Source organism: Lytechinus variegatus, chromosome 3 (assembly GCF_018143015.1).
Source record: "Lytechinus variegatus isolate NC3 chromosome 3, Lvar_3.0, whole genome shotgun sequence".
Taxonomy (NCBI): Eukaryota; Metazoa; Echinodermata; class Echinoidea; order Temnopleuroida; family Toxopneustidae; genus Lytechinus; species Lytechinus variegatus.
In genome coordinates, this window is record NC_054742.1 from 9,310,948 (window position 1) to 9,338,305 (window position 27,358).

Below are 27,358 nucleotides of genomic sequence, written 5' to 3' on the forward strand. Positions count from 1 at the left end.
GTTTGATTTATATTCATGCACCATCACAAGGCCCCATGGGCCCATCTTCACTCATAAATCAATATTAAAGATATTTAGCCGCGTACGCAACGGGCTAAGCTAACATATTACTTATCTGTCTTTCCATTTTGTGTATCGGTGCATACTGATTGTTAACACATTGGCATGTATGATGGATTACACTAGCATCAGACGAAAGCAGCAAGCCATCGTCAAGGAAATCAGAAATCATGTAGTCAGAAAAAACTTGAAATTCGATTTCAATTTGATACGAGAAAATTTTTGTTCGCATGTTAAGTGCATTTCCCGAACACGGATTGATTTTGCTCTTTTTATGTACATCTCTTCGGTGGGCAAACTATCGACTGATCGTATCCTTAAGTATTATTTCATCTTTCCACTCAGTCAACAATCATTTCATACAATACATTTACCATGATTAAATTTGCATGTCATAATACGATTATATGAAAAACCTTAATAAAGGTTATAGGAAAAGAGCTTGTCTGGAAAAGGCTACTCGTGATAATAATTAAAGCAGATTTTTTTCCTTGACAGAAATGCTATAAAAATATCATTTGATAAACGAATAACCTACAAGAGAGTCTGTGAAACTTCAAATATTCTCCTTTTGATCGTCATGAATAAAATAGAAAATACGGCCATCAAATTCAAAATATTTTTATTACAGTTTTAAATCGTTTTTATTCCTTTCATTTGCAGCGTTTTCAGAAGTGCATCGCCCCTCGTTGGACGGAGCGGGATTATGAGAGGGGCATAGCTGTACCTCAGCACCAGTACCCTTACCAGTCTTATCCTCCTCCTTCTTATGCTAATGCTATCGCTGGAGAAGGTAGACCTACTCAGGTTTAAACAGGTGGGACTACAGTTATACATCATCAGTGGTCAACGTGAAGGCGGTTTGTGTAAGATAAAACATTGATGTATCTTCAAATTATCTTATTGTATAAATGATGTAAAAAAAACTACAGGTTGTTGTATTCGATAGTTTTCTATTCTAGAAGAGGCAGTTAACTGTTAAAAAAACTCTCCAAGATCAGTAACATGAAAGAATGCTGACAATGGGCTGAGGGGTATGAAGAACGTGTTATCATGGGAATAGGAGGAGAAATAATCTAAAGACAGAAGAATTTGACTACATTGTTCTGACCGTGATAACAACAACATGCCGTTAAAACAGATTCCCAAGGTTTAAAAGAAAGAGTTTTCTGTATGTGATAATGTTGAGTTTTGCTTTAGTTGGGCTAGTACTGTAATAAATGAAATGATTCTTAAGTTGAGAGTAGTATAGCGGTTCGTGCTTGATTCGATGGGATACAATGCAACAAAAATCAAGGAAAGAAAATATCTTTGTAATTTATGTTTACACATTTCAAATATTTATAAGTATCAATACTAAAAGACACTTTTGACCTCCTTTCAATCTATGAACAACCATAATATACTCATGTTATAAGTGCGCAAAAGTTATATTTTCCCTTCTCGTTTTATTTGTTTCTAGGTTGACTATAAAAAGTGAGTAAATGCTTTTGACCGTTGTTTTTGAGTAAAAACAAAATGTCGGAAAAGGTGAAGAAATTGTAATATTCTGATTATGTAGGTATGATTAGGACGTCTGACCCATGAATTACTATTTTTAAAGTTAAATGCCAGTTATGACAATTTGAAAATTGATTTGTACAGAATCCAGAATAATATGTCCCAAACGATTCATGCTGGGAAATTATCCAAATAAGCATGGGAGTTTGAATCAAATGTCGGGTATCTTTCCGAGCAATGATAATATATTGCCCCACAAGTGCTTATCTGTGTAGCCGATCTACAATGTGATCCCGTTTTCAGCTTATCTAGATTTCATGATTTCACAAAGTTCAGTTAATGTATTAGATCTGATCTACGATGATAAAATAACAGTTAATTTTGTTTTTAAGACTTTCTCGTGAAATCAGTGTTGACTACGACTTCTTTGATCTTTCTATAACTGTATAAGAAAATAATCTATGAAGACAAAAAGGAGAAGTCTTAGTTGTCAGATATTTAATTAAACATAAAGCAGGAAAATTATTGTCGATAATTTTAGACAAAGCCAAATTATAATTACGCTTTTTACAACTTACAAGTTGCTGTCGAGGCTCAAAACAATATTCATCTAGATGTATTTTTTTTACATTGATAACTACGTAATATCAGTAGTCTGTTTAGCGAGTGTTACGGGTGTTCTCAGAAAGTCCTTGGGGAATTTTTATTTGCTTCGAAATAATTGAATAATGAATTTTTGTAAGTACTCAAAATACCTATTGATGCCCAAAGACTACAAAGCATTTCGTGCTAAATTTGACAGTTATTACCTGTTTTTGGTATTAGTTTGATTTTTATCGTTTTTTCTAAGGCTTACTGCACCTGCAAAGCCTGTCAGTCGCTCCAGGTTTGTCGTTCTCATATTCCGCCGAAGAAAAGAACAATGTTAATAGTAAGATCTGAACTCTGGTCACTAAATTGGGAAGGGAGATAGAGAGAGAAATTAAGGGGAGAGATGCAAACAGAGATATAGGGGGTAGAGAGACAGACAGGTATAGAGGGGGTTTAAAGAGGGAAGGACACGAGAGAGAGAGAGAGGGGGAGATAGAGGGGGAATTAGAAAGAAAGAGACACACACATGCAGACCCCCACGCACGCACACACAAGCCCACACACACTGACAGAGGGGAGTATGGATCACGTAATAATTACACCCCTCCTTCCCATATTAACATACCCTCACACATCCCATAGCGCACATCATCTCCACCCACACACGGGCTCATATGGGATTTTTCTAAAAGATGTGGCTTTTCCTTTTCCATCATAACAAACCGAAGAGGTATTTATCTCTCTGACCATGATAGTTGCGGTGATTATTGCGCTCTAGGCGACAAAGCACCAAAAAGTAGTCCTGTCGGTGCCTCTAACTTGCTGAAAGAGGCTACTATGAGCGTTATAGAACCGACATGGCGTGAGAAAAGGTAATGTAACGATCGGGAACTTTTCTTCCAGAGATAAAGTTTATTTTGTGTAGGAAGGTTTTTAATTATTGATAATAATCCATAAAGGGCACCTTTATTCTCCCACGTTGCATGGATTGTAAAGCCTTTACAGGCTATATTTGTATCGTTTTCCTGCGTCAAAGAAAAGGCTGTTTTGTCGTCACTAACACTTCTCGCAGCTGATAGTTCCAATAAATTATTTTTACATATTTTTAAATTAATAATTTATATATAAATTCGGTGTTGTTATTCCTTCTAAGACCGTATGGATTGACCCAGTTTTGTTTACCTGAAAGTATTAATTTTTATATGCAGTATATACATAGTGTGATCAAATTCCGACCGGGCTCCAAGGTTATTGGAATTGTCACCAAGTTCACCTATAAAGTCATATTGCCACGCTTTTTGTGTCACAACCTATTTTTAAAAAAATCAACTAATGTCCTTAACTAATAGTCCCCGGAATATTAACCCATAATGCACAATTCTGATCATGTTGTTTTATGATATAAACCAACTAAAATGAAAACAATTAATATCGTACTTCTCTTTAATCGTCTTATCATCCCTGTGGAAAGAGAAATGTCTCACAGTGTCTACAACAATGTGAAATCACCTTCAAAATACTATTTGAGCATTTTAGCAGTGTTAATATCATTTTCACATAATTCACTGGTTGTTTTTAAGCAGAGACAGTGTGATACTATGTAAAATTATGTTCTTTATGAATTCGTGTTTCGAATAAAGATCCATTGACAGTTATCATTTTTAAACGAAATTTTTCATTATTTACGAAATTACATTGAAGCGCGCATTCATTGCGTCTATCGAACAGAGATGTTTTCTCGAGTTTCATGATTATCCCCCCCCAAAAAAAAAACACGTTTTCAAGAGACTACATGAACGCAGCTATGTCAAGGTATCTTACTGACGTGATCGCGCATACTGATTTGGCTTTTTAAATGTCCACTGCATCACAGTCTCCAGCTCTTTATTTTGCTGCTATTTTAAGTCGTCTCTTTGTCGGATCGAAACCACCCTCATTTCCTCAGAGTGCAGCAGTCAGGGAATAAGTGTCTTCACCGAGGAGCTCGCAGTTCTTATTCTTCCCGATTTAATTTAAATGAAGTACTATTCTTAGTGTGTTTTATACCCAGTAGAGTGAACCAACTCAACTAGTAGCTCAAAATAATAACAGAGAATGTGCTTGTAATAACGAGGCACTGGCTACAAATAATCCAACAAAACGGGTATAACCATGAAACATGTAATATTAGTAAGGATGGTTTTGGGCAAAATTATGACTAAACAAAAGATAGAAAAAGGGAAGCTGATAGTCACTGCTAGCCACAACTGAAAAAAATATATCTTGTGTAGGCCTACTTTGGTTTCTTTGAGAAGTAATCCATTGGCTTTTTCTCTAGATCAACCCTTAATACCATCGGAATGACGTGAGTCGGTCTTGTCTTCAGTTTATGATAGATTTGATGAAGTCCAACTTCCAAGAAACTTTCAGGAAAAGGTTTTTTTAAATCTATTTTCTAAACAAATTCAATCAGTATAGTGGCATACATGGAGATTGTTCTTCATGATTTACCAAAGATCTATTAAATGATGGAACCTTTAAACAAGACTTCACTTTGACGTCACTGGTCGTGTTCCAGCCTGCTTGCAGCCTACGCACGAAGTGAGCACTGGGATATGAGAATACAGATAGAGAAATAAAAAAAAGAAGAGATAGATAAAATAAATAGATAAAGATAAAGGAAGAAGATACATGCTTATTCCTGAACGAGTGAGGGTGTGTGTGTTTTTGTGTACGAGGGAATGACAAAGCTGGAGTGAGTTTTTCGTTTGAGGATTTTTCGAGAGGAGGTTCTAAAATTCGACATGCATTAGGGAAAAAGAGAGTAATTCACACAATAACTTTTGAGCACACAATTACAAACTTATAAGGCTTGAAGAAAGAATTGATTATAGATAAATTAATGATAGAAATGGAGATAGCAAGACTGGAGGGGATGAAAGTAAGGACATGAGAGATTCAAAAACACAGACAGAGGGGGGGGGGGGGGGTAGTAAACAATAGGGAACGAATGGACGAAGGAGAAGGATAGGGCCAAAATCGAGACAAATAAAAGCAAAAAAATATCAATATATATCACATGAGAATGGAACGGTAGCAAGAACTCAGCGCTCGATGGTACTTCAAAATTTGGATGACTGGCCTTCGGCGCGAAATAAATCTTGCATATTATCCTCAGTCATGTCAAGTGGTGTATCAGATAGCTTCACATCTACGTTAGATCATTGTGGTAAACTATGACGTTGATAGAACAATTCAAATAACTAATCAACCGTCGTTCTTTGATTCTTTAAAGTAAGAAATATCATGTACATGATTATATCACAACTTATTGAACATGTCTATATTAAAAATGTCAAAGCTGTGGTACTTATGATTTCTTACAATTGTATTATTTTGCTCTAAAACATGTTAGTATCGAAGCAAACGCTTGGATCCACCTGAGGCATGGTGGATTTTAATTGTTCCAAATTCATTTAAACAAAAGAAATAATTAGTGAGGTTAAATTTCTGTTTATTTGTTGGTCAATTAGACGAGGTTTTTTCTAACCACCAGCCTCTGGTCTAATGTTAAAGGCACAGGCGTTCTACGCTGGGGACCAGGCTTCGCTCACGGCAGAGATATTATTTTCGGCCTCACCAAAATTTTCAAAAAGGAAGGATAGCTACAATTTACTTTAAAAAAAAAATATTAATGAGAAAGTTGCCAAAGTTGTTTAATTGATTTCTGACGTCAGAGCCGTGGCTTATGCGCATGAATCATGCAAGTAGCTTTACATTACAAATCATCACAGTCACCAAACAATGGGAATTGCAGGAAAGTTGCAATGAAAAAAAAACACATAGCATTTTATAATTTAGTAAATTTATTCATTTATTTTACACTCTTAGAAAGGTTGGGAAAAAGGCCTCATTTTTAACCATCACTGGGTAACATACTGTCCACACAACTATTGGTTAAAACCTGTCCAATTTGGGTAGTAAATAATAATTGGATAATAACTGTGCTCAAAATTGGATAATAATGATTGCCCAGAATATATATATATTATATTTACCAATATACATTACCCAGCACAGTAGACAGTATGTTTCCAAACATTTTAAATGTGAATATATTCATTCGTTTGGGGTGTAAAATATATATTAAAATAGGAAGATTTTTCTAAAGATTTGTGTGGCGGAGTTTTCGAGATGAATGTAAGCAGGCATTCCCATTAACTTTACAGTGGGATATATTAATTTCAAAGATGTTTTAGATATTAAAGAATCCTGTGGAAGGATACTAATTCGAGACAAGTGATGGAAAGAGAAAGAATAAAAGTGTAAAAATGGAGGAATGGTAACTATCCAGACGGTATCTTCAACAAGCATATTGATCTACCTCCTTGTGAGGGTGATAAAGTGTCCTACACACTCATGAACAGACCTATCTAAAGGTCAAGTGGACTACCAGACAAGTGTCACCATCTTTACTCTTCACAATAGCTCGTTTTCAGATGAAAATATAGAACAATTTCTATTCACATAGCCAATGCATGTAGAGATGATGACTTTTGGGGGGATATAAAAATTTGTTCATTTATAATCGTACTTTTATTCGTTTCAAACTAGATAAAGTGATGTTTCACCTATTAATCAGTTTGTTGTACAGTAAGTGAGAGAGAGAAGAAGAGATCTGTTTGGTTTGAAAGACGGTTGTTTGATAGGGATGAATATGGACGATGTTAATAGTGAAAACAGATTGGCCGAACTGAGAAAGTGGGCTTATAACAGATATTTTTCTTTCCTTCAAAAAGAGGAAAATGCATAATCTAAAAAGGGTTTTACAAAGATAAAACAATACATGAAAGTGCTAATGTAAAACACAAAATAGGGTCATTCGTGACATTTACCTTGTTCTTGATAAAAATTTCTCCTTTGAAATTCAACAAAAGAAATGGAGGTCAAATATGTACGGCCATGCGTTTTTGGACTTTATGCTGAATCGAAAACAGAAGGACTATCAAATCACGCAAATATGGTGATCCTGTTTTTGACACTTTAATGATGTTCTTTAGGAGAAGACAGTATGTGATGTGGGTCCTGAATTGGAAATACCCTTTGTAAAAAGCCTGAGGGGACAAGATAATCTAAGGGCCTTTTTATTCACGATAAACAGGAATGATGTGGACTGATATTAATTTGTATTGATCACATTATTTCATTTTCCTTAACCTTTGACAAAAATTATTCGTGTAATTGTCTTATATATGACAAAATATGAAGGATTGAGACAATAAATATATACCGTAAGATCAATACAGGGGATAAATGAAACAAGGAGAGAGAGAAATGGTTTGATACTCACACAAAAGCTGCAGATAAAGATAAAAATCAAGGGAAATGAAAGAGGTAGAAAGAAAGAAAAACAGACATAATATTGACAAATTAAAATTTACTGCATTGCGACTTTTTCCCCCGAGTACAACCAATTGTAAACAATATAAATCAAGATTATCCACATCAATCCTCTACTTCTCTTTTTCATATTAATCAATGGGGCTTTGAGGTGTTAATTATCATAGATTAAAAGAAACAAAGCAAATTTAACAGGCAATTCATTGCCATTGTGTAGACCTAGTATCACTAGTTTGACGCTGTGACAAGATTATGATATCGACATCGCGCAATATAGCAAGACAATGTCTAATAAATTGCCATTATGGTCCGAGAACCACACTATTTTGGGTTGAAGGACAAAACGACATACTGTCTCGTTGCTATAAAAAGATTTTCTATTGTTTAATAAACAAAGGCTTTGATTGATAGAGAAGATTGTATGTTTGGCTTACTAAATATTTAAGGAGGAGTATCGGCAGTTTGTTTCATTTGAGTTGATTATGCAATCGGCAACGATTGGTTACATCAGTATAGTCTAGTCTTATTACATAATGGACCAGAAATGATTGAATTGATAACAAGGACAGAAATGTTAACAAATTAAGTACAATAATAATGATAATAGCAAATCTTATTTAACCAGTGTAGCCATTTCATCTTAGCTGTATCAATCAGCATGTCCAGTGGGCTCTGTAAAATATGTTATCATTACTCCTTTCTATTTTGCATGCCAAGCAGATCTCTAGTAGGCAGTAAGTTCCATTTGTATAAGTCTTTGGTATGACTTAGTTGGTAATAGAACCCCTAACATTCATTCATGATGAAATCTCTCTAACCACTGAACCAACATACCCTTTGGAATGATTTTTTTTAATCATTGCATGGCCATGTATGTGTTTCTGTTTCTGTTTGTGGTAACTCCCGTAGGAACTCGGCAGGACAGCATTTTTGCTGGTAAACGCCAAGCTATTATATCACCAATTACCTTCAAAACATTTTACGTGTAGATTAATCAGTCATAGTCATAGTTTCTATGCAGTTTGAAACTGCATAGAAAGTGGTTGGGCTTCTGCGTGAGCTATAACAAAATAGATGAAAGTATGGAATGAGAGCGCGTGTGGTCTGTTGAGATGAGGATAAAGAGACAAAATTAATGACAAGATGGAGAAGAGGTGAAAGAAAGCAAAGAAATAGAAAGACAGACAGATGATAAGTACAGAGAGAGAGAGGATAAGTTTTGTTTAAAAGTGAAGATGAAGAGTGACAAAGACCACCAATAAAGTAAAAACAATACAAGATGAATAATTGAAATGTATGGAAACAGAGTCGCCAAAGGGATCCATTAAGATTGACGTCATGTCACATTTTGTTCAATATAAATACATTTGCTTCTTTTTTTAAGTCTTACAGTAACGTGCATATATCGAGAAGTTTGCCCCTTTTTTATATTATCATTGATTATGGACAATGGAATATTTAGTCAGTTTCACCTTCTTTATTCTGGATTTATGCCTTGCAATAATGCGTGGAGAGTAATGCATTAAAATGTATGCCATTAGCAAAATAACATCTTTCTAGTCGTGAGATAATCCCCAACAACCATGTGTTGTATCAATATTTCTTATTTTAACGCTCAGTAAACACTCCGTTTTCACCATCGCTTGGCAACGACGGTCATTACCCTCTTACGCATTGAATGATCAGACGATGAAGAAAATCATGAATTCGAGGATTTCAAAAAAACAAAAGAAAAAAAGAACCACCTTTTAGAAACAAAATAGAAAAAGTATTTTTTGTTTCTCTTGCAAAGAATTTGATTACGGAAACGTGTCCCTTATTCATTACACCCGAATTTTTTCGATGAAATATTATCCCTGAAATGTTTAACGCACTGCAGGACAGAAATAGCCATTTAATGAATCCTCATCTTGTATAGTAAGCATGTGGACTTTTTATCGACATAAGCGGTTAAACTAGGGTTGTTCATTTTTAGATAGTATACAAGCTGGTTATTAATATCAAAGAAGTAATTCAGATTGTATGATAACACTCTTTAAGAATAAAGAGCGCTCTGTAACCCGTGTGGACAACAAAAACGTGATTTTTAATCAACAAATAAATATATACCTTCAATTATTTATTCTTATCATCAGAACATTGTGATTTTATTATGACAATATATTCAGTTTTGTATATACATCTCACGTTCTTATAAATGTTTTCCTTTATTTTTCATTGTACCATATTTGACCTCTATACTATCTATCACTGCATCACTTCACCATGTAGATGCAGGAAAATGTTGGAGTCAGTTAAATTACAATACGTAATGAATGAACATCATTGATATTAATTTTCCTGATTTCAAATTCACTAAATGAAAGAAAGGATTTTTTTTATAATAAGTGACATTAAGAAAATCTGTATGTAATCATTTTATGCAAATTCATCGAATCGACTTTAGTTTATGACTGATTTAAGTTTTACCGTTTTATGTAAAATTTTATGTTAGATTACATGTAGTTTGTTAATAGTGTTTGAAATACCGCCCTTATTAGTTGATTTGATTTGTGCTTTATCTTTTTTTTATGAAAGAGTATACAGGTAATTAGATTGCATTTATCGATATGTAGTGATTCAAATATTTAAACGCAATAACATTTTAGATGCAAAGTTGTAACATAAAATGATAGACCAGTGAATACTGTACATTAATGTATTTTGTATGAAATTGAATATACTACATTACGTAACGTTGTGAAAAGGTCCGACCCGTCCGTTTTCCTACTTTTGTATATTTCTTGTAGAAATGTAATTCGTATATACATACACCCCTCACAATTTTCTATGTGACTCGTATAATGAGACGGTATTAGGGATTTTAAAAATGGAGTCTAGCATTGGTTCATGAGAACCTTTTGTACATATCGACATGTATGTGAAATAGTACAGATTGAAACGACCTATGTATAATGTATCACCCGTGTATTTTTGTGACTATCGATTTGAAAGAGGCTTATCTGTATTTGAGTGTAGAGATTGTAAATATATGTGATGGGAATACTTGAAATGAAGAAAACGTACCGTACGACTACAGTGAAACGTTTAGATATTAAGTCCTTATTATTTTCCAATGGCGTTCTCCCTTTATTCGGGTTGAGGAACAGTAAAAATTGATTCATTTGGTTTGTATTACATTTCGAGTAGATATTTTATGTTTATGATAATGAATATCTTATTCAAGCTTGTTGTATCATTATTTTGTATGAGAGTTTCATGAACACATTCTTTTATACTAATTGATAGCCTGCACCAAAACTCTAAACATCCACACTCCCATTTATTGTACCACTTTTTAATGAAAACTGCTCGATGTATTTTTCTTTGATTTGAAGTGATTTCGTTACTTATCATCGTATTGAAAAATAAATCATTTTACAATGTCGTCTATATTAGTGAATTTTTGCTGTTTCAATTTTGTTGGTTGAAATAATCAAACTGTGTTTTTATATTTATGCATGTATGATGTAAATATATATCTGAGTATTGTCTTGCGTATACGTCAATTGGTTAACTAAAATATATCATACCCGTGAAAATAAGTGATTTGTATCGATGATTTGTATCGATTTCTTTCTCGCTACAATATATTTATTTGTGTCTGCAGACCGTCAGTTGTTGATTGGAGAGTATTATTGTGTACCCTTTCATACAATCATATAACCATAGTAACTCTTTTGGTAGATGAGATTCCTTATTATAAGTTGTGGAAGACATTGGCTTTGCGATGGTTTGCTTGCGATTGGCGAGTTACATCCATCAGGATAATGTAACATGTATGAAAGAATTATGAGATGATATAATCTTCATAATAAAACTGGTTGTTATCCACAACACGAGAATGTCTATTTCTTTTCATTTTTTCAAGTGATATTGTACAACTGCTCTCTGACAATTGCTGATGTGGTTTACGGTACACCATGTGGAGTGTTATAGAAGCAGTGGATAGAAGAAGAGAAGGAAGTGGATAGGCGAGAAAGTGGAGATTTGAGAATAGAGTATTCTTTCTTGAGAATAGTCCTGAAAAGGACTGTAAACCAGAAGGGATGTTGAGTGAGAACAGCTTGAGTAGTAGAGCTGATGAGGAGATGCTGGCTTGCGTCGGCGAGTAGAGATGATGAGTAGTAGAGAGACTCGACGTTTCGGACAGGTTGACTGTCCGTCTTCAGGAGACTGAAGACGGACAGTCAACCTGTCCGAAACGTCGAGTCTCTCTACTACTCATCATCTCTACTCGCCGACGCAAGCCAGCATCTCCTCATCAGCTCTACTACTCAAGCTGTTCTCACTCAACATCCCTTCTGGTTTACAGTCCTTTTCAGGACTATTCTCAAGAAAGAATACTCTATTCTCAAATCTCCACTTTCTCGCCTATCCACTTCCTTCTCTTCTTCTATCCACTGCTTCTATAACACTCCACATGGTGTACCGTAAACCACATCAGCAATTGTACATGCCACCATGCAAACCTTCAAACAACATCTGCTCTCTGACAGGACTGAAGCCGACTTCAAACTACATCCATGCAGTATCAGTCAGAGAGCTGGTGTAAGTACGGCTTTTACAGGGGGGTGATATATGTGTATCACTACCCAATGATAATGTGCATGTTGACTTGACTATGGATGGTGATACACATTCAAAAGTGGACCGAGTCCAATTCCTGGATGTGTTTTGTAGGCGGCTTCATGTCGGCTTCAGTCCTTCGGTTATTGGTATGTGTTTCACCCCAAGTGGATTCAGGCCGGCTTGACCACTGTACTAGTTATAGCTAACGAACCGAACAAAGAACAATTAAAAAAAAATGTTTTAAAGTCAGGTGACTAGTGTCACGCGAATAGCCGACGTGAAGCCGGCTTAAGTGTAGACACACAATGATCTCGAGGCGGCTTCAATTTGCAGACACGAGGAGAGCTTTGAAGCCGGCGTCTGCTTCAAATCCGACGCATGTGTATGAGGGGCCTATGATGGAGACCAACGTAATGATAGGGGTATTTGACCTGATTCCTGCTGGAAAGAACACAGTGACAAACAGTGTGTTACATAGTGTCACACAGTGTGTCACATAGTGTCACACAGTATGTCACATAGTGTCATGCAGTGTGTCACATAATGTTCCGCAGTGTGTCACATAGTGTCACACAGTGTCTCACAGTGTATCACATAGTGTCACACAGTGTATCACATAGTGTCACACAGTGTGTGACATAATGTCACGCAGTGTGTCACATAGTGTCACACAGTGTGTCACATAGTGTCACACAGTATGTCACATAGTGTCACGCAGTGTGTCACATAATGTCACGCAGTGTATCACATAGTGTCACGCAGTGTATCACATAGTGTCACACAGTGTATCACATAGTGTCACACAGTGTGTCACATAATGTCATGCAGTGTGTCACATAATGTCACAAAGTGTGTCACATAGTGCCACACAGTGTGTCACATAATGTCACACAGTGTGTCACATAACGTCACACAGTGTGTCACATAGTGATGATATAATCCACACTGTTAAAATGCTCAAAATCAACAGTGCGAAGATATTTTGACACTGTGGACACCTCGACAGTGTGACTGTTCACAGCGTGTTCACATAATTGTTCATACTATTGAAATGCTGAAATCTGACAGTGTGAAGGTGATTTAACATTGTGTTCCACAATATGAACCCCACTATGTCACACACTACTATTCCAGTAGGGAAACTATTATAGATGTATGTTCACCCGACTGTTCATGATGACTGTGATGCATTGTGTAGATGGTGGTGAAAAAAAGTTCAAATTTTGATGATTATTGCAGTGGTGAAAGTGGTGATGATTGTGTTTTCATGACAGCTATTAATGGTTTGGTGTGCATTCCGATGACAAAATAAGAAAAGATATACAGCTGATGATAATGATGGTATTTATGTGGGGTTTTTTTCATATCACTATAGATATAGAAAATGAAAAAGGGTCAACTTTGCACCCTCAAAATGCAACAGTAGAAGAAGTGCACATTTAATCGTGCGGTTAGCTATTAGAGTTACACCTCATGAACGCAAAAATAACAACAGGAACAAAATTGTGACTAAGTTTTGCAACTGTTTTACTTATAGTGCAAGAATACACCCCCAAAAAGTAATACCAATGTTGCATGTAGGGTGCAACTTTGGTATTTGGGCCAAGTGTGAGGAGTGCAAATCATATTATCGTTTCACATTTTCATTAAAAAACAGTAACCATTTACAGGAAAGGAATAAAACGCTTCGCAAAAATAAAACATTCCAGTTTAAAAAACATGTTCTCTAATTTCGTCCCAAATATACCCCATCCTTTTTATTTTTCCAATTTCAGCACCGTTTTCGATTCAGATTATTCTCCAAGGGCCAAGTGGATACCATAATTATTGAACCCTCGTTTTCAGATAGGCCACCGTGGGCGGTAAGATAAAATCTGTTCAGAACCGAACCTTTTGGATACTAGAAGGCCAATCTCGGTATTGAATTGGGGTACAGAATCAATCCAAGGAGTCCATACAACCACTCATCAACTTGGGTAACTTCCCACTTCATGACGAGTCGCTGCTAGAGATCTGTTTTGCATCTGATCATTGCTTCTTCTTTTAGTTAGACAGGTAATCTTGTATACGCAATTATGGTCATGGTTTTGAGAACCATGGATGGATAGAATGGAATAAACGGCGGAATCAGAACTGACCAATTAAGGGTTCGGGGCGGGGGGGGGCAAAAAGGGGGGAACAATAGCCACATCTTCGACTTTCTCGTTTTTATTGTGGACAAGCTAAAAATAAATGTCATCATCCTCTAACTGACGCCAGTGGCCAACCGAAAAATATGTGAAAACTTTTCCGTTGTCTTATTAAAAGATTTAAAATTTTCAGGATCCGTCTCTAAATGAAGGGGCAAGAGGTTGTTTGAGCGGGTGTACATTAGTCTGCAGACACAGACCCTGATTGAAACTTTGAGCAACAAGTGTGTCTCATCGGAAAGACTAGTACATACAAAACTTGCTGTTTCAATTCAGGAACGAGAGGGCCTTCAGTGCACAAGGCATGAGTAGGCTGCAATTCAGACCCTTAACTGGCGTGAAGGGTTTGCACAGCAGACTAGGTGTACATGGTGTAGTTGAGGAAGGGTGTGTGTATGGGGGGGGGGGCTAAGCATGGATGTGAGGGTGCAACCGTGTGAGGGTCATGGCCCTGGGGTGCTGGGGTGGAATTCTGAGAGGTGTGTCAAAATGGAGAAATTAAACGAAATGACCTTCATTTTCTAGTGAAAACTTTTTTTTTTGCTTGTCAAAATTTCTGTGGACCAAAATGAGCTTCATTTTGTAGTCAAACCCTTTTTTCCGCTTGTCAAATTCACATCAGCACTCCCTGTAAAAAAAAAATCGTTCCCAAGGCCCTGATGAGGGTTTGTGTGTCTGTGTGAGAGAAAGGGCGTCCGTGTGTTTGGTTATTATACATCCAATAAGCCTTAATACAAACTTTTGCACATTAACTTACCATGTTAATGAAGTCATACTTTGATAAGAAAAGCAAGTCGTATTGTCCATGGCAGTAAATTTATTTTCAGTTTAGCTTTCGTTATTTATGTACACTTTATTATACAATATATAGTCATAATAATACCTTTCAAGTCGAATGTGAGTATCTTATATACTGTACATAATTATATACTATATTATGTTTAATAATTATTTACACTTATTTAGTACATATCAAGAATAAATTACAACTATGAAATAGAGAATATGATGCTTCGTGAAACATTTTTTTACCTTCAGATATTGAAATTATGTGCGACCTTAAGATTATCTCTTCTTCAGTAAAAATATGGAAAATAACTCATTCTAATTTTTGTGAATACAAACAATTGCCTAGTCTACAGCAGGGTCATCAGGATCGTCGTTGAGAGCTATGAAACAGAGAGCAGGGGCAGCGGGAACAAATATACTCCTTTGGTATATACTAAACAAAATATGATGGATGAAATACAAGAAAAGTAATCGTACATAGGGAGCCCAACCTTTTATATCCACCCCTCCTATTTATATTGAACCAGAAGAATAACGTCGTTTATTTCAAAAAGAGGCTTTGTGCTAGGTATGGTTTTCAACTTGACTAAACATTATCCTTCAATCTGTGTACTTCACTCTATATAACCCCATCGTATATATGACAACATTTTATCGCTTTCTTATCAAGTTTCTGACACCTTAGACAAGTTGTGCCGTGTACACGCATAAGATTTCATGGTGTTGTTTACATGTTTACATGACAACTCGTTATGGTGTGCAAAGTGCATAAATACAAGAGTTCTTTGAATACGTTTCTCAGAATTGTAAAACAATATATGGTAGAACAGTTTCCAGGGTTTGGCCACACTGCTAATTATTGTTACAATGGCTACACTTTTAGGAATTCACAAAGAACTCAAGTAATCTAACAAAATTTCCTCTAAAAATTGTGAGAAGTATAATAAAATGAAATATAAATATATTGATATTTTTTTAAATATCTAGCAAAAGATTAATAACATACTATAAAACACATTGAGAATTTTTACAACGGTACAAGAAAACACACTCGGTGATATGAATTTACTATTGTATAATGAAAACTAAACCAGTCTGTTTAAGGAACATCAAACATTAATTATCAATTTAAAATATTATGAGTTAGCTGACTCTTTGAGAACACACTTCTTTCAGAGCAATGATACAAACGAAGACTGATAAAGTAAATATCAAATATTACTCCACCCTACAGCACGTATTGCTCACCGAGGAGAACTGAATCAATATATACATGTATGCTTGCTTGTACAAGCCTTGACAAAAACTATTTTATTCTTCATTATACCATTTTCAAAAATATCCAAATAAAGTTAAACAAGATTGTTGAAAAATATCTATAATCGACTTCGTGTAACGAGAGCAATCCTTAAACTTCATAAGATAGGGCAATTTACGTACACTGCAAAAACAACGGTGTTAATTTAACACCAGCCCGGAATCTATATATGTCCACATCAGAGAAGTTTTAAACAACACCAGTTTGGTTTTGGTCTAACACCAGATAAGTGTCTATACAACACCAATTATATAGCATAAAAACAGCATCGGTTTGCTTCAATACTTCTGTGGTGTGGACATATATAGATTCCGGGCTGGTATTAAATCAACACCGGAGTCTTTGCAGTGTACAAATTATCGTGACCTCTTTCGCCTTAAAGATAATACCTGGAAAGTGATCCTCCTTTCGAACTACGTTTAGAATGGGTTTTGTTTGAGTAATGAAAATTTTCAAATAAGATTCATTCGAATTAAGGTGTGATTATTAATGTAGTCATGCTACGTCGTATTATCTTCAAAGATGGTCTGTGACGAACATGACGAATAGGACAAATATTGGTCTGATGAGTATAGTAAATGAACTATCAATCATCGTATGTATACAACCCTTGGGATAAACACGAAGAGACAGGTGTAATAATCACACCGATGAAACCAACCCATGACATATTAAAGCTGTAACAATGGTATATTATTGGTGGGTTTGGACATGGTTTCTCTGGTGCGACTGTTATTGAGTTTTATACATGTATTTCAAATAACGTTTACTGCACTGAATTTGAATAAGATCCAGACCATGCTATAAAAATAACAAATACAAAAATTATATCATCAGAATTAAGAATCACCAGGATAAGATTAACGATATCTTTTTATACTCTTGCTTGTAAAGCCAGAGGAATCACAATATTACATCACATAATTATGTAATACACTAGCAATTACAGACGAAGAGTTTAGTTAGTATCCATTATCTGTTTAAGGATTACAAATTTAAGCAAAATATTACGGGGATTGTATTAGGATGCGTACCGGACAACCAGCATGCGATTATTTAACTAAAGAAAAAACACGGCCTGCAGGAAAAATAATATTAATTTGATCTGTCCCATTTGGAGAGACTGAACATGGCGTCGCCGAGTGAGTGGATCAGAATAAAAATAACCCAATCGTTAAAACTTCCTTCTCTTTCCCATTCCTGAGGCAGTTTTAAGATACTAACAAATATTCTTGCATTTCATACTGATGAATACCATATTGCCATTGATCATTATTGGACATTGAATGATATGGTCGGTAGAATTCAATCTTATGATACTGTGACCTACTTAAGAGTTTGAAGTATATAATGTAAGTATTTATATCTCTCTTGAAATAAAGAATAAAATCACAATTTATTTCATATTCTGCATTATGAAAGGGATAACACAGAGCAGATTTTTAATATATATAAAAAAATCCACAGTTAATCTATAACTATGATGATGACATAACATATTTTTCTTCTCATAAATGAGAAAATATAATACCGTACACATTCTGTTTCGTATTTTTGTTGAATTCTTTAAATGATGGCATGGTGACTTCAAGCCTTTTGCTGCGACTGCAGTTGAAAAATCAATTATATAAACAAGAATTTATAAAAGATGCATCAATTCAATCCAATATGACTTAGAGCAAACAATGGTTAAAGGTCATATGACGTACAAGTTATTGTTTCACTTTCATTGTATGATACGAACAAATGTGACAATACATGAAATGTAAACAGAACTTACAATATTGTGGTTATTTTTTCAGCAGATGACACAATCATGGACCAACGTTGCTCTGTGATGCATATGAATAATCACAACGAAAACAGTTCTTGTGATTGGCATTCCATAGATAACATATAGTTTCCCGGTTTCCTCATTATTAAATAAGTGTTCTTCGGGTTTTTTAACATCACATTCCGTCACTACAAAACATCAAAATATAGAAAATTATAGATTGTGAAAATCGTTATAGTTATGCCGGAAATTGGCAAACACATGCTGAAATCTGCATAAAGGTTTGATTTTGCACTAATGCCAGATTTTTCTTTGATAATCATTCATGTTTTTTCTGTATTTTTCGTAAGTTTTATTTTTAGTTTTTGTTAGAACATTGCGTTTCCGTGAAATTTCGTGTTCTTCAGGAGTTCCCTTTTCCACATAAAATCAAGGTCTCTAATTTACCCAATATTCCCCGTTTTAACAGGGGGTGAATCTCCTATAAATGTTATATAATGTTGACAAATTGTAATTTTTCAATTCAGATGCCTAAAGTATTATCAACAAAAGTTTCCATCTGCAAAGATTAGATTTCACATTTAGAATCTGAGTCCTGCATTACGTTTCGCATGATATACGAATACCATAATGAATTAAAATAGAATGTGATAATAACAACAATAATGACAGTATACATAACAATAATATAAATAATAATATAAATGATATTAATAACGATAATAAAAAATAATAATAATATTAATAATAACATCATGTTTTACCAGGGTAGCCATTTCTGTTCCGAAAACTGTTCTCCCAGGGCCCTGCTTAATATGACAATTTTATGGAATCTATTCAAGCATACAGCTGTCCTTTCCTCATTCCCAATACTCAATTCGTTATATTCTTTATTCACTGATCATGCTAACAGAATCAATAGAGCATACATCTTGAGATGAATGAAATCATGCAAGAAGTTTATTGTCCTTCATCCAGAGAATAAATTGCTTCCACTCGGTTTCAGTCTTCATCGTGAACGAAAACCAACTATGCTAATCAAGTGAATGATATGACAACAATCTTCTCTTCCTCTTTGTGATTACAGTATGTTGTCGGTATATATCAAATATTCACCAATTTATTCGAATATAAATATGTATTCGAGTGTTTACACGAAGAAAAAGCACGTTTTACAGAAAAAAAATGTTATGAGCATTTAGTCACGTATGTGACATTGAGTCATTTTCATTTTTTAAGTGAATTGATAAAATCTATTTTGTCAAGATTTTTGTACCATGAAGTATTTTCAGAACCATTTTTCTTCAGGCTCGCATACCAGACTGTTAAAATCATTTAATACGCGCTGTTTACCATGTGAATCGCAAAGTAGTTGTTTAAACAAGTGTTTTAAATCCTAAACAACCATGCTCAAATTATTCATTATCAAATATTTGAATTTAAACTTTGTTGTTTAAGATTTTAAACTCTTGTTTAAAATGTATAAAATGTATAGTAACTTGCACACTTGTATATCTACACCTAGAAATAGTGGGATTTAAATAATAACGAATAGACATATGCTGCATCCTTAATTGATCAGCCAATCTCATAAGTATACAATGAAATTAGGTTCGATACTGGCACTTATTTTTTCGACCTACATGGCATCAGTACCGGAAGACTAAACACCGAAATAAGTTCTTCAAACAATCCCATCAATATGAGTTGACCATGCCGAGAATAAAGGCGAATATGTTCATATTTATTTGAGTTTTCCAGTCAAAATTGACGTGCTACTCAAAGTAACGAAATTACAATAAAATTATGTGACTGGGCTATATGGTACAAACAACTGATAAACAATGAATTAAGTAACCAGAATTCGGATAAAAATTTGGATAGTTTCAACTGAAATGGAGTCAGTTGTGGCTCATGCTATGCTTGTATCCTATGATAAATGTTTGATCTTGTTAGATTGATTTTATACGAGAGTCTGTTCACCTTATACAACTTAGATTGGTTCGTATTGTGTTGCTACTATGGTAACACTCCAAGTCAGTTGTGTAATGCTGGGGTAGTCACGGGTCCCGTGGTCAAACAGGCAAGATCATACCATGTCAGATAATATACAACTTATTGGAAATAAACAGACAATAAACAAACCAATTTGATTTTTTTTGCATTTTAAAAACATGAAGCGAAAGTTAAACATAAATATTTCGTAATGCACAGAACATTTTCAAAAATGTCAGAGTTTTATATTGCAGATTCGTTGATCTATCTAGCCTTCAGATATTTCATCGATCTGTCCAGGAATCCTATGTGCTTCTAGCTCTGCTATCTTTGCTCCAGTGGTACGAGAGCTTCCAGTTGTTGTTGTGGTGGTGGTACGTTCTAAGAATTGGAAGAAGTCTTCAGCACCACCTGGGAAGTCATCTTCATCCTGCGGTTTCTTTCGCAGTATGAAATTTGAACAAACCTCCCATATTCGAGATAGCTCTTCGCGGATGTGGCGATTGAGCATGCCATAAAGAAAAGGATTGACTACAGAGGAAGAGTAGGCAAACCATGTAGTGATCCGCTCCCAAGAATCTTGGTGACGAAAGACACCATGAATTACTCCAAACATATGAAGAACGAAGAATGGCGTCCAGAGTAAAAAGAATGCACCGACGATCAAGAGAATTGTCTTTGCAGCTTTTAGATCTCCACTTTGCGACGACTCTGAATGCTTTGATTTTCTTCTCAATCTCTTTACTGAGAAGCAATTTTTCCCCGGTGACGTAGGGGTAACATCCCCTTTGTCATCTGATTTGGAACCACCTCCCCTTGTTTGACTAACCGAGGCTACATCTCTCCTGGTTGTCGAACCATAGTTCTCAACTGATGGTGCCGGGCACACCTGTCGTGCCGCTTCTCGGGCTATCTGAAACACATTGATGTAAGTTACAATCACTATTAAACCAGGAATAATGAAACATAATAATGCCAACATTACCACGTAAATAATATGTCTTACAGATTTCTCCCACACAAATGTACAATGTCCTCTATTAGCGTTGAAGTTATAAGAGTTAAGACCAATCAAGGGCGGAACGGAGAGTACAGCAGACTGTACCCAGATATAAATAATCAGTAGGATTGTCTTATTCATTGTCATCTTTGTTGCATAGGACATTGGGTGGGCAATGGAGTAATATCGCTCAACACTGATCACACTTAAAGTCAGTATGGAGGCAATGGCAAAGAAAGTGTTACTGAAGCCGTTGATTTCACAGTATACCTGACCAAGGTGCCATTCTCCCATAGCATAGGATGCAATTGAGAATGGAATAACAGTAATCGAACAAAGAAGATCCAATGTACATAGATTACCTACAAAGAGATGTGTGAGGGTATGAAGAGCAGGTGTCTTAATCAAGATTACTAAGACAAGCGTGTTAGCAATGATTGCAGCTAGGTTTATAATGCTCATTATCAATAGTTCAAAAATTAATAAAACAGAAGGGAATGACCCCATATCCGAATCGCTAACATTGGACGCCATTTCGTAATCTTCTGATAATTATCAGTCAGTCGAACTCACTGCGTTGAGTGTCACGCGTGTATCTGAGATATTATGATACGATGTTATTATATCAAAATAGGTGATTTTCGAGTAGTATAGAGCTTTGTTGTCAATTTATATTTATGGTGAGAGAGTGCATTTACCTGTATCGAGTTACCATCTGCGACAAAATGGGATGAGGGATAGCAGTGATACGTTGCGGAAAGAATTTAATCCAGATTCTAATCAAGTCCATTCTGCAAGAGAATCGGGAATGAATTTCGCGGCGGATATCAGAGGATAGCAAGTCTGTTCAGATTACAGGAATAAATCAAGTTGTCCATCAGGAAGATTTAACCGAACAAAATGAGGCTCGCGTCCCAACTCAGAAAATGATCTCTAGCTCGTTCTTGATCATGTTGATATTATTCTTATACTAATGGTAAACACGCGATAAAGCCATTTATTCAATATTTAAAGATTATCCACAAATATAACCCCAACCGTACAAAGACTTGGACCTGGTTGACTATTTAGATTTAGTTATCTTACTTACTATCGTCCTTAGGTAAATGTGGCAAAATGAAGTTGAAAGAAACCTCGATTAATTTAGAAACGTTCAGTATGAATGACGTGTCGAAACAGCAATATGAGAATAGTCACGAGATCGCTCAGCATTCTCAACTTCTCAAGTTTGTTGTTTACATCTCTCAGCTTTTTTTCGATATTCGAAAATGTAAAATAAAGGCTCTCTGGAATGCCTGTGGAAAATGTCAATTTGGAGTACCTTGTGAGAAATCAGAACACTTTGTTCTTTCACCGCCTGATGTATGCATTCATTGACGAACCTTATTTTGTTGAGATACGTCTCTTGACCCCAATCAATAATACTCCGTAGAAGATGAAAATGAAACACAGACAAGGCGCCACGTCGTGAAGATAGTCACACCACAGATTTTCATCTACCTCATTTTCACCGAGATGAAAGTTAGATGAGAAGAAAATGATTGAGACTCCTTTCCCGGGACCATTAAATAATCAATACAACTGCAATTTTTGTAGAATGTTTTATATCTAGTTTTAAAACCTCACGTTCATGGTAATATGTTCCTGTGTTAAGCTTTCCCTGTCTTGTCATTTGAAAATTATTTTTTATGAAAAAAGGAACAGAGTCGCACTGAGGATTTATCTTCCGTTCGCAAATATTGCTGAGCTGGTTCTGTGATGAAAAATATCCGAGTCTTGATTTCTTGCGTAAAAGCTTCAATCAGAGATGATCAGGCCAAATGCACCATTTTTATTTATCCTGAAAAAGAATAAGTTTCTTCTCTTCAGTATAAGGAAGAATAACACCTGTTATCAGCCAGCAAGTGAAGCTATGAATGACCCGCGGACTGCCTAGTCCGTCCACTTTATTCCACTCGGCATGCACTGCATCAATAATCCCAACGTTCGACTGCAGCATCTCTGGCGAATCGGTGACGTCACAATCACATCAGCAAAGGTAAGAGGAATATTCATGTTCTTCACGGTGGAACGGTGGAAAGAATACTCACGGGGGGGGGACTCATAGGTGCATAATACTTCAGGTGGAACTGGTGAATATTATTGGCAGTGTTATATTTCTTGTATTTTGTTCGTATTGTTTTGAAGAATTTACATAATTTAAAACATGCACCCATGCACCTCAAACACTGAGATTTTCTCCTAAAAATTCTAAAATATCCTAAAATAAAAATAACCAAATTACCATCATCAACATCGATCATAATCAGCAGCAGCAGTCAAGTAGAAACGCTGTTTAAAATTTCAATACAGTGTTGTTATTACGTAAACTTTTCAGTAGTTCTTTAATAGTTTAAAGAAATATTCAACATTTTAATCGACCATGTTTAATCTATTGAAAAATTAACATCAACACTGAAAGTTCAGATTTCAAATCTTATTTTGATCGTTAAACGTCTCCTAAAGTTAATAAATTTACATTAAACAGCGTTTTACATTAAACAGCGAAAAGGCTAAGGCACCCGTATGGCGGCGCAAAAAATGAGTTAGAGAAAGGAAAAATAGAGAATAAGAAAATTAAAGGAGAGACTCTAGAAGAAGAAAAATTGAAAGAAGAAGGAGGTAGAAACTGATTTATAAAAAAACAAAATCCGCTCGCGTTTTGCGCTTGCATTGCCTGTTCAGTGTTATCTATTTTCAGTGAGTATAAGTTAAACCCATTGGCCCGTATTCACAAAGGTCGACTAAAGTTATACCGGGGTTAAATTTAGTCGGGGGTTAACTAACATCCGGGTATAAAGTTAGTCCACCGCGCTATTCACAAACGGTGGACTAACTTTAGTCCATGGATTAAAATGACATCAAATGACGCGTTTTATACCCCGATTATAACTTTAGTCCACCTTTGTGAATTCGGGCCATTAAGATCGCAATGCGCGCTCACGTTTGATCAGTGAGATACAGATGTTTATGATTTTAAATAAAGTGCTAAGAAAGTTCCAGTTTTATGTCTGTCTTAAAAAAGATCAGCCTGTTCTTCGCGCTCGCATGTTTTATTGAGTGACAGTTGCGTACCGTGGGTCACGGCATTGGGGGGCACCAGTAAAAATTTCGGGTCACTTAGGGAGCGCGCGAAGCGCGCTCATTTGTCAGGTATACTGACCTAATAGAGATATTTTAAGGACATGCGGTGCCATTAAACGGATATGTATCTCACTGATTAAATAATGCGAGCTGAAAATTTTTGATATTGAGGGCTGCTTATTGCTTATGGAAATTATAAGCAAATTGTTTTGTAATCATGATGCTTAACTGTCTCGGTAACCAAACAATGCGAGCGCGAAGCGCGAGCTGAAATTTTTGTATATACTGACCCTAAACAAGGACATTTTAAGGATTATATTTTAGAATCCATTAAGAGTATAAATATCTGTACCATAGTCATCTAATGCTAGTGCCATCCTTTGCTGATTTTGTTAGAATTACATCTAAACACAGTCATGAAGCACCTCTTGTAGTCATGTAATCATGATTATCATACGCATCTTACTAATCAAATACTGCAAGCGCAAAAGCGCGAGCTGAAAATTTAGGAAATATAGACCTCAAGAGGGGCATTCTAAGGGTTGTTTGTAGGAATTCTCTAAGACCCTACGTATTTGACTAACCAAATGATGCGAGCGCGAAGCGCGAGTTTAAATTTTTTGATATTGAGAGCAGAAAAAATGACATTTTAAGGACTGATTTTAGGAGTTCATGAAGAGCAGAAATCTCACCATTCCACTAGTGAGAACGTTAGCACGGACTGTAAATGTTTTATATTAAGACCTTAAATAGGGCAATAACTTTCAGTAGTCATGAAAAAGAAGAATTTATCACTAATTAAAACAATTATAACTCTAATTGCGAGGAAATATATTATTTTGTTGTATATTGATTTGAAAACGGGAGGCTTTAGTACAGCAGGTTTATATATTTCTTTAAACAGTCTATGCGAGCACCAGGAACAATGAAGACACAATTAAGCAAATAATGTTTCATAAAGTTATGAAAAAATGCTACTTATTGTTATATAACATAATATAACACTAATAAACAACAATTTCTTCTTTCCCCACTACGTTTCTCTTCCTTTTCCCTGTTTTTCTCCTTTTCCCCGTTTTTTTTTTTTTTTTTTTTGGGGGGGGGCAGCCGATTGGGGGGCACGGGCCCCCCCCCCTTAGTTACGCCACTGTTGAGTGAGATACATATATTCTCTTCAAAGTTTTTCATATAATGATAAAATTGATAATCATAATAAAAAATGTTAATTCTTATACAGCGCATGATGTAACCATGTCTCTATGCGCTTCAGAAAATATGATTCCAGAAAATACATGTTTACCGTTTTTTAATTCACTTTGTTGAACTGAGGTACATTTTGAATAAATAAGTTTTAGGGGCTGTTTAAAATTTGCCTACCGTACCAATTGAAAGTTTGTTCAATAATTCTTGGGCGGCATGAGCAAATGAACGTTCAACATAATGCTTTTGCTGAGATTGGAGGAACAATAAACTAATTTTCTATTGTGTAAACGGAGATGACGCGTTATGGTATAAACAGTAACTAAATCATTTAAGCATGAAGGGGCTAGACAGTAGACACATTGATATACCATAGATAACAAAATTTATATTGGATTTGAAACTGGATCGGTAACTAATGCAGATGCTGTAGAAAGGAGGATATGTGGTTACGTTTCTTCGTCCGAATGAGACTTTGAGTTTGTAAATTGGGTCCCTGATTTTCTTACAGAATATCATGTTTATTATTGTACTTTTATGTTTGACTGAAAAATCTGTAAATATTTGACATTCTAATGTTTTTTGTTTGGCGAAAATTTTGTTGACGGGAATTTGTTTCTATCTATCTATCTACTTATCTATCTATCTAAAGTTTGCTTTACCCACTTATGTCTTTCTGTCACACATCCCATAATACCCCTGTATTTTTTTCTCGATCAACTTTCAGCTCTTGTGTAATTTTGACAGGTTTTTTTTGTCATATTTTGTCATATCGGTTAACATGGTTGAGAGCTCACTTGTGAATTTCCCCGAGAATGAAATGCGTTTTCACTGACTACCTTTATTCCGCACTCTAAAATGAATAAAACACAACAACTGATATACATCTCATGTTCTCATCTCCTGATTATTCGATGGTTTTCCTAAGGTATGATATGCTTAGATTCCCTGAGAGAAAGCAATGTGAACATACCTGATATACGAAGAAAGCTCATTATGGGATAAGGGTCTTGTTTTCGTTAGTGATACTCTAACTTAAATTGGCTTCATTTCTGGGACAATGGCGCCTTATTCGTACAATACACGATGTTCATTATCTTTCCATTTATAACAGGAAGGTCCGCGGCGATTTGAAACTTATAAGAAAAACAAGTACACGGACATATTCTCTACCTTTACTCTTGAAGGGGTTGAGGCTGTGTAACATATTTTCTAGATATAACATAAGTTACATATCGATATGAACAAGATGTTGAGTTAACATTGTCATTAGAGAGAGCACTCCCCCCCCAAAAAAAAAAAATGTTCAAACTATATTAAAGGACAAGTCCATCCAAACAAAAACTCGATTTGAATAAAAAGAGAAAAATTCAACAAGCATAACACTGAAAATTTCATCAAAATCGTATGTAAAATAAGAAAGTTATGGCATTTAAAAGTTTCGCTTCATTTAAATAAAATAGTTGCCATAATTATGCAAATGAGGAACTGATGGCATCACTCACTCACTATTTCTTTTGTATTTTATTATATGAAATATGAAATATTTTCATTTTCTCGTCATTGTCATGTGAAATGAAGTTTCCTTCCTCCCTGAACACGTGGAATTCCATTGTTTTAACATTTTGTGCTTCAGGCAAGGATGTCCTCATCGTCAAATTCGTAAAATTGAAATATTGTATAATTCAAACAATAAAAAACAAAAGAAATAGTGAGTGAGTGACATCATCGACTCTCTCATTTGGATGTAATTGGCTCGTTCATAACTTTTTGTTAAAAATAAGCGAAACTTTGAACTGTCATAACTTTCTTATTTTACATCCGATTTT

At 35.3% G+C, this 27,358-nt stretch overlaps 2 protein-coding genes across 2 annotated transcripts in view; one reads left to right on the plus strand and one right to left on the minus strand.

Annotated features, from left to right (window-relative positions):
• Positions 1-11,408, plus strand: part of LOC121410168 (sodium- and chloride-dependent GABA transporter 1-like) — a 50,405-nt gene extending 38,997 nt beyond the window's left edge. Inside the window, exon 12 of the mRNA XM_041602072.1 lies at positions 724-11,408. Coding sequence (XP_041458006.1) covers positions 724-873 — 150 coding nt within the window. The 3' untranslated portion in view covers positions 874-11,408. The remainder of the gene's footprint in view (positions 1-723) is intronic.
• Positions 11,409-18,956: 7,548 nt separating this feature from the next.
• LOC121410169 (probable G-protein coupled receptor) lies at positions 18,957-23,152 on the minus strand. The gene has a single exon (XM_041602073.1). It carries the CDS (start codon positions 21,738-21,740, stop codon positions 20,475-20,477), a length of 1,266 nt encoding a protein of 421 aa, XP_041458007.1. The 5' UTR covers positions 21,741-23,152; the 3' UTR covers positions 18,957-20,474.
• Between the last annotated feature and the right edge of the window lie 4,206 nt (positions 23,153-27,358).

Coding starts and splice junctions, on each gene's coding strand:
- LOC121410169 (XM_041602073.1), bottom strand. CDS start 21,740: ATGGCGTCCAATGTTAGCGATTCGGATATGGGGTCATTCCCTTCTGTT.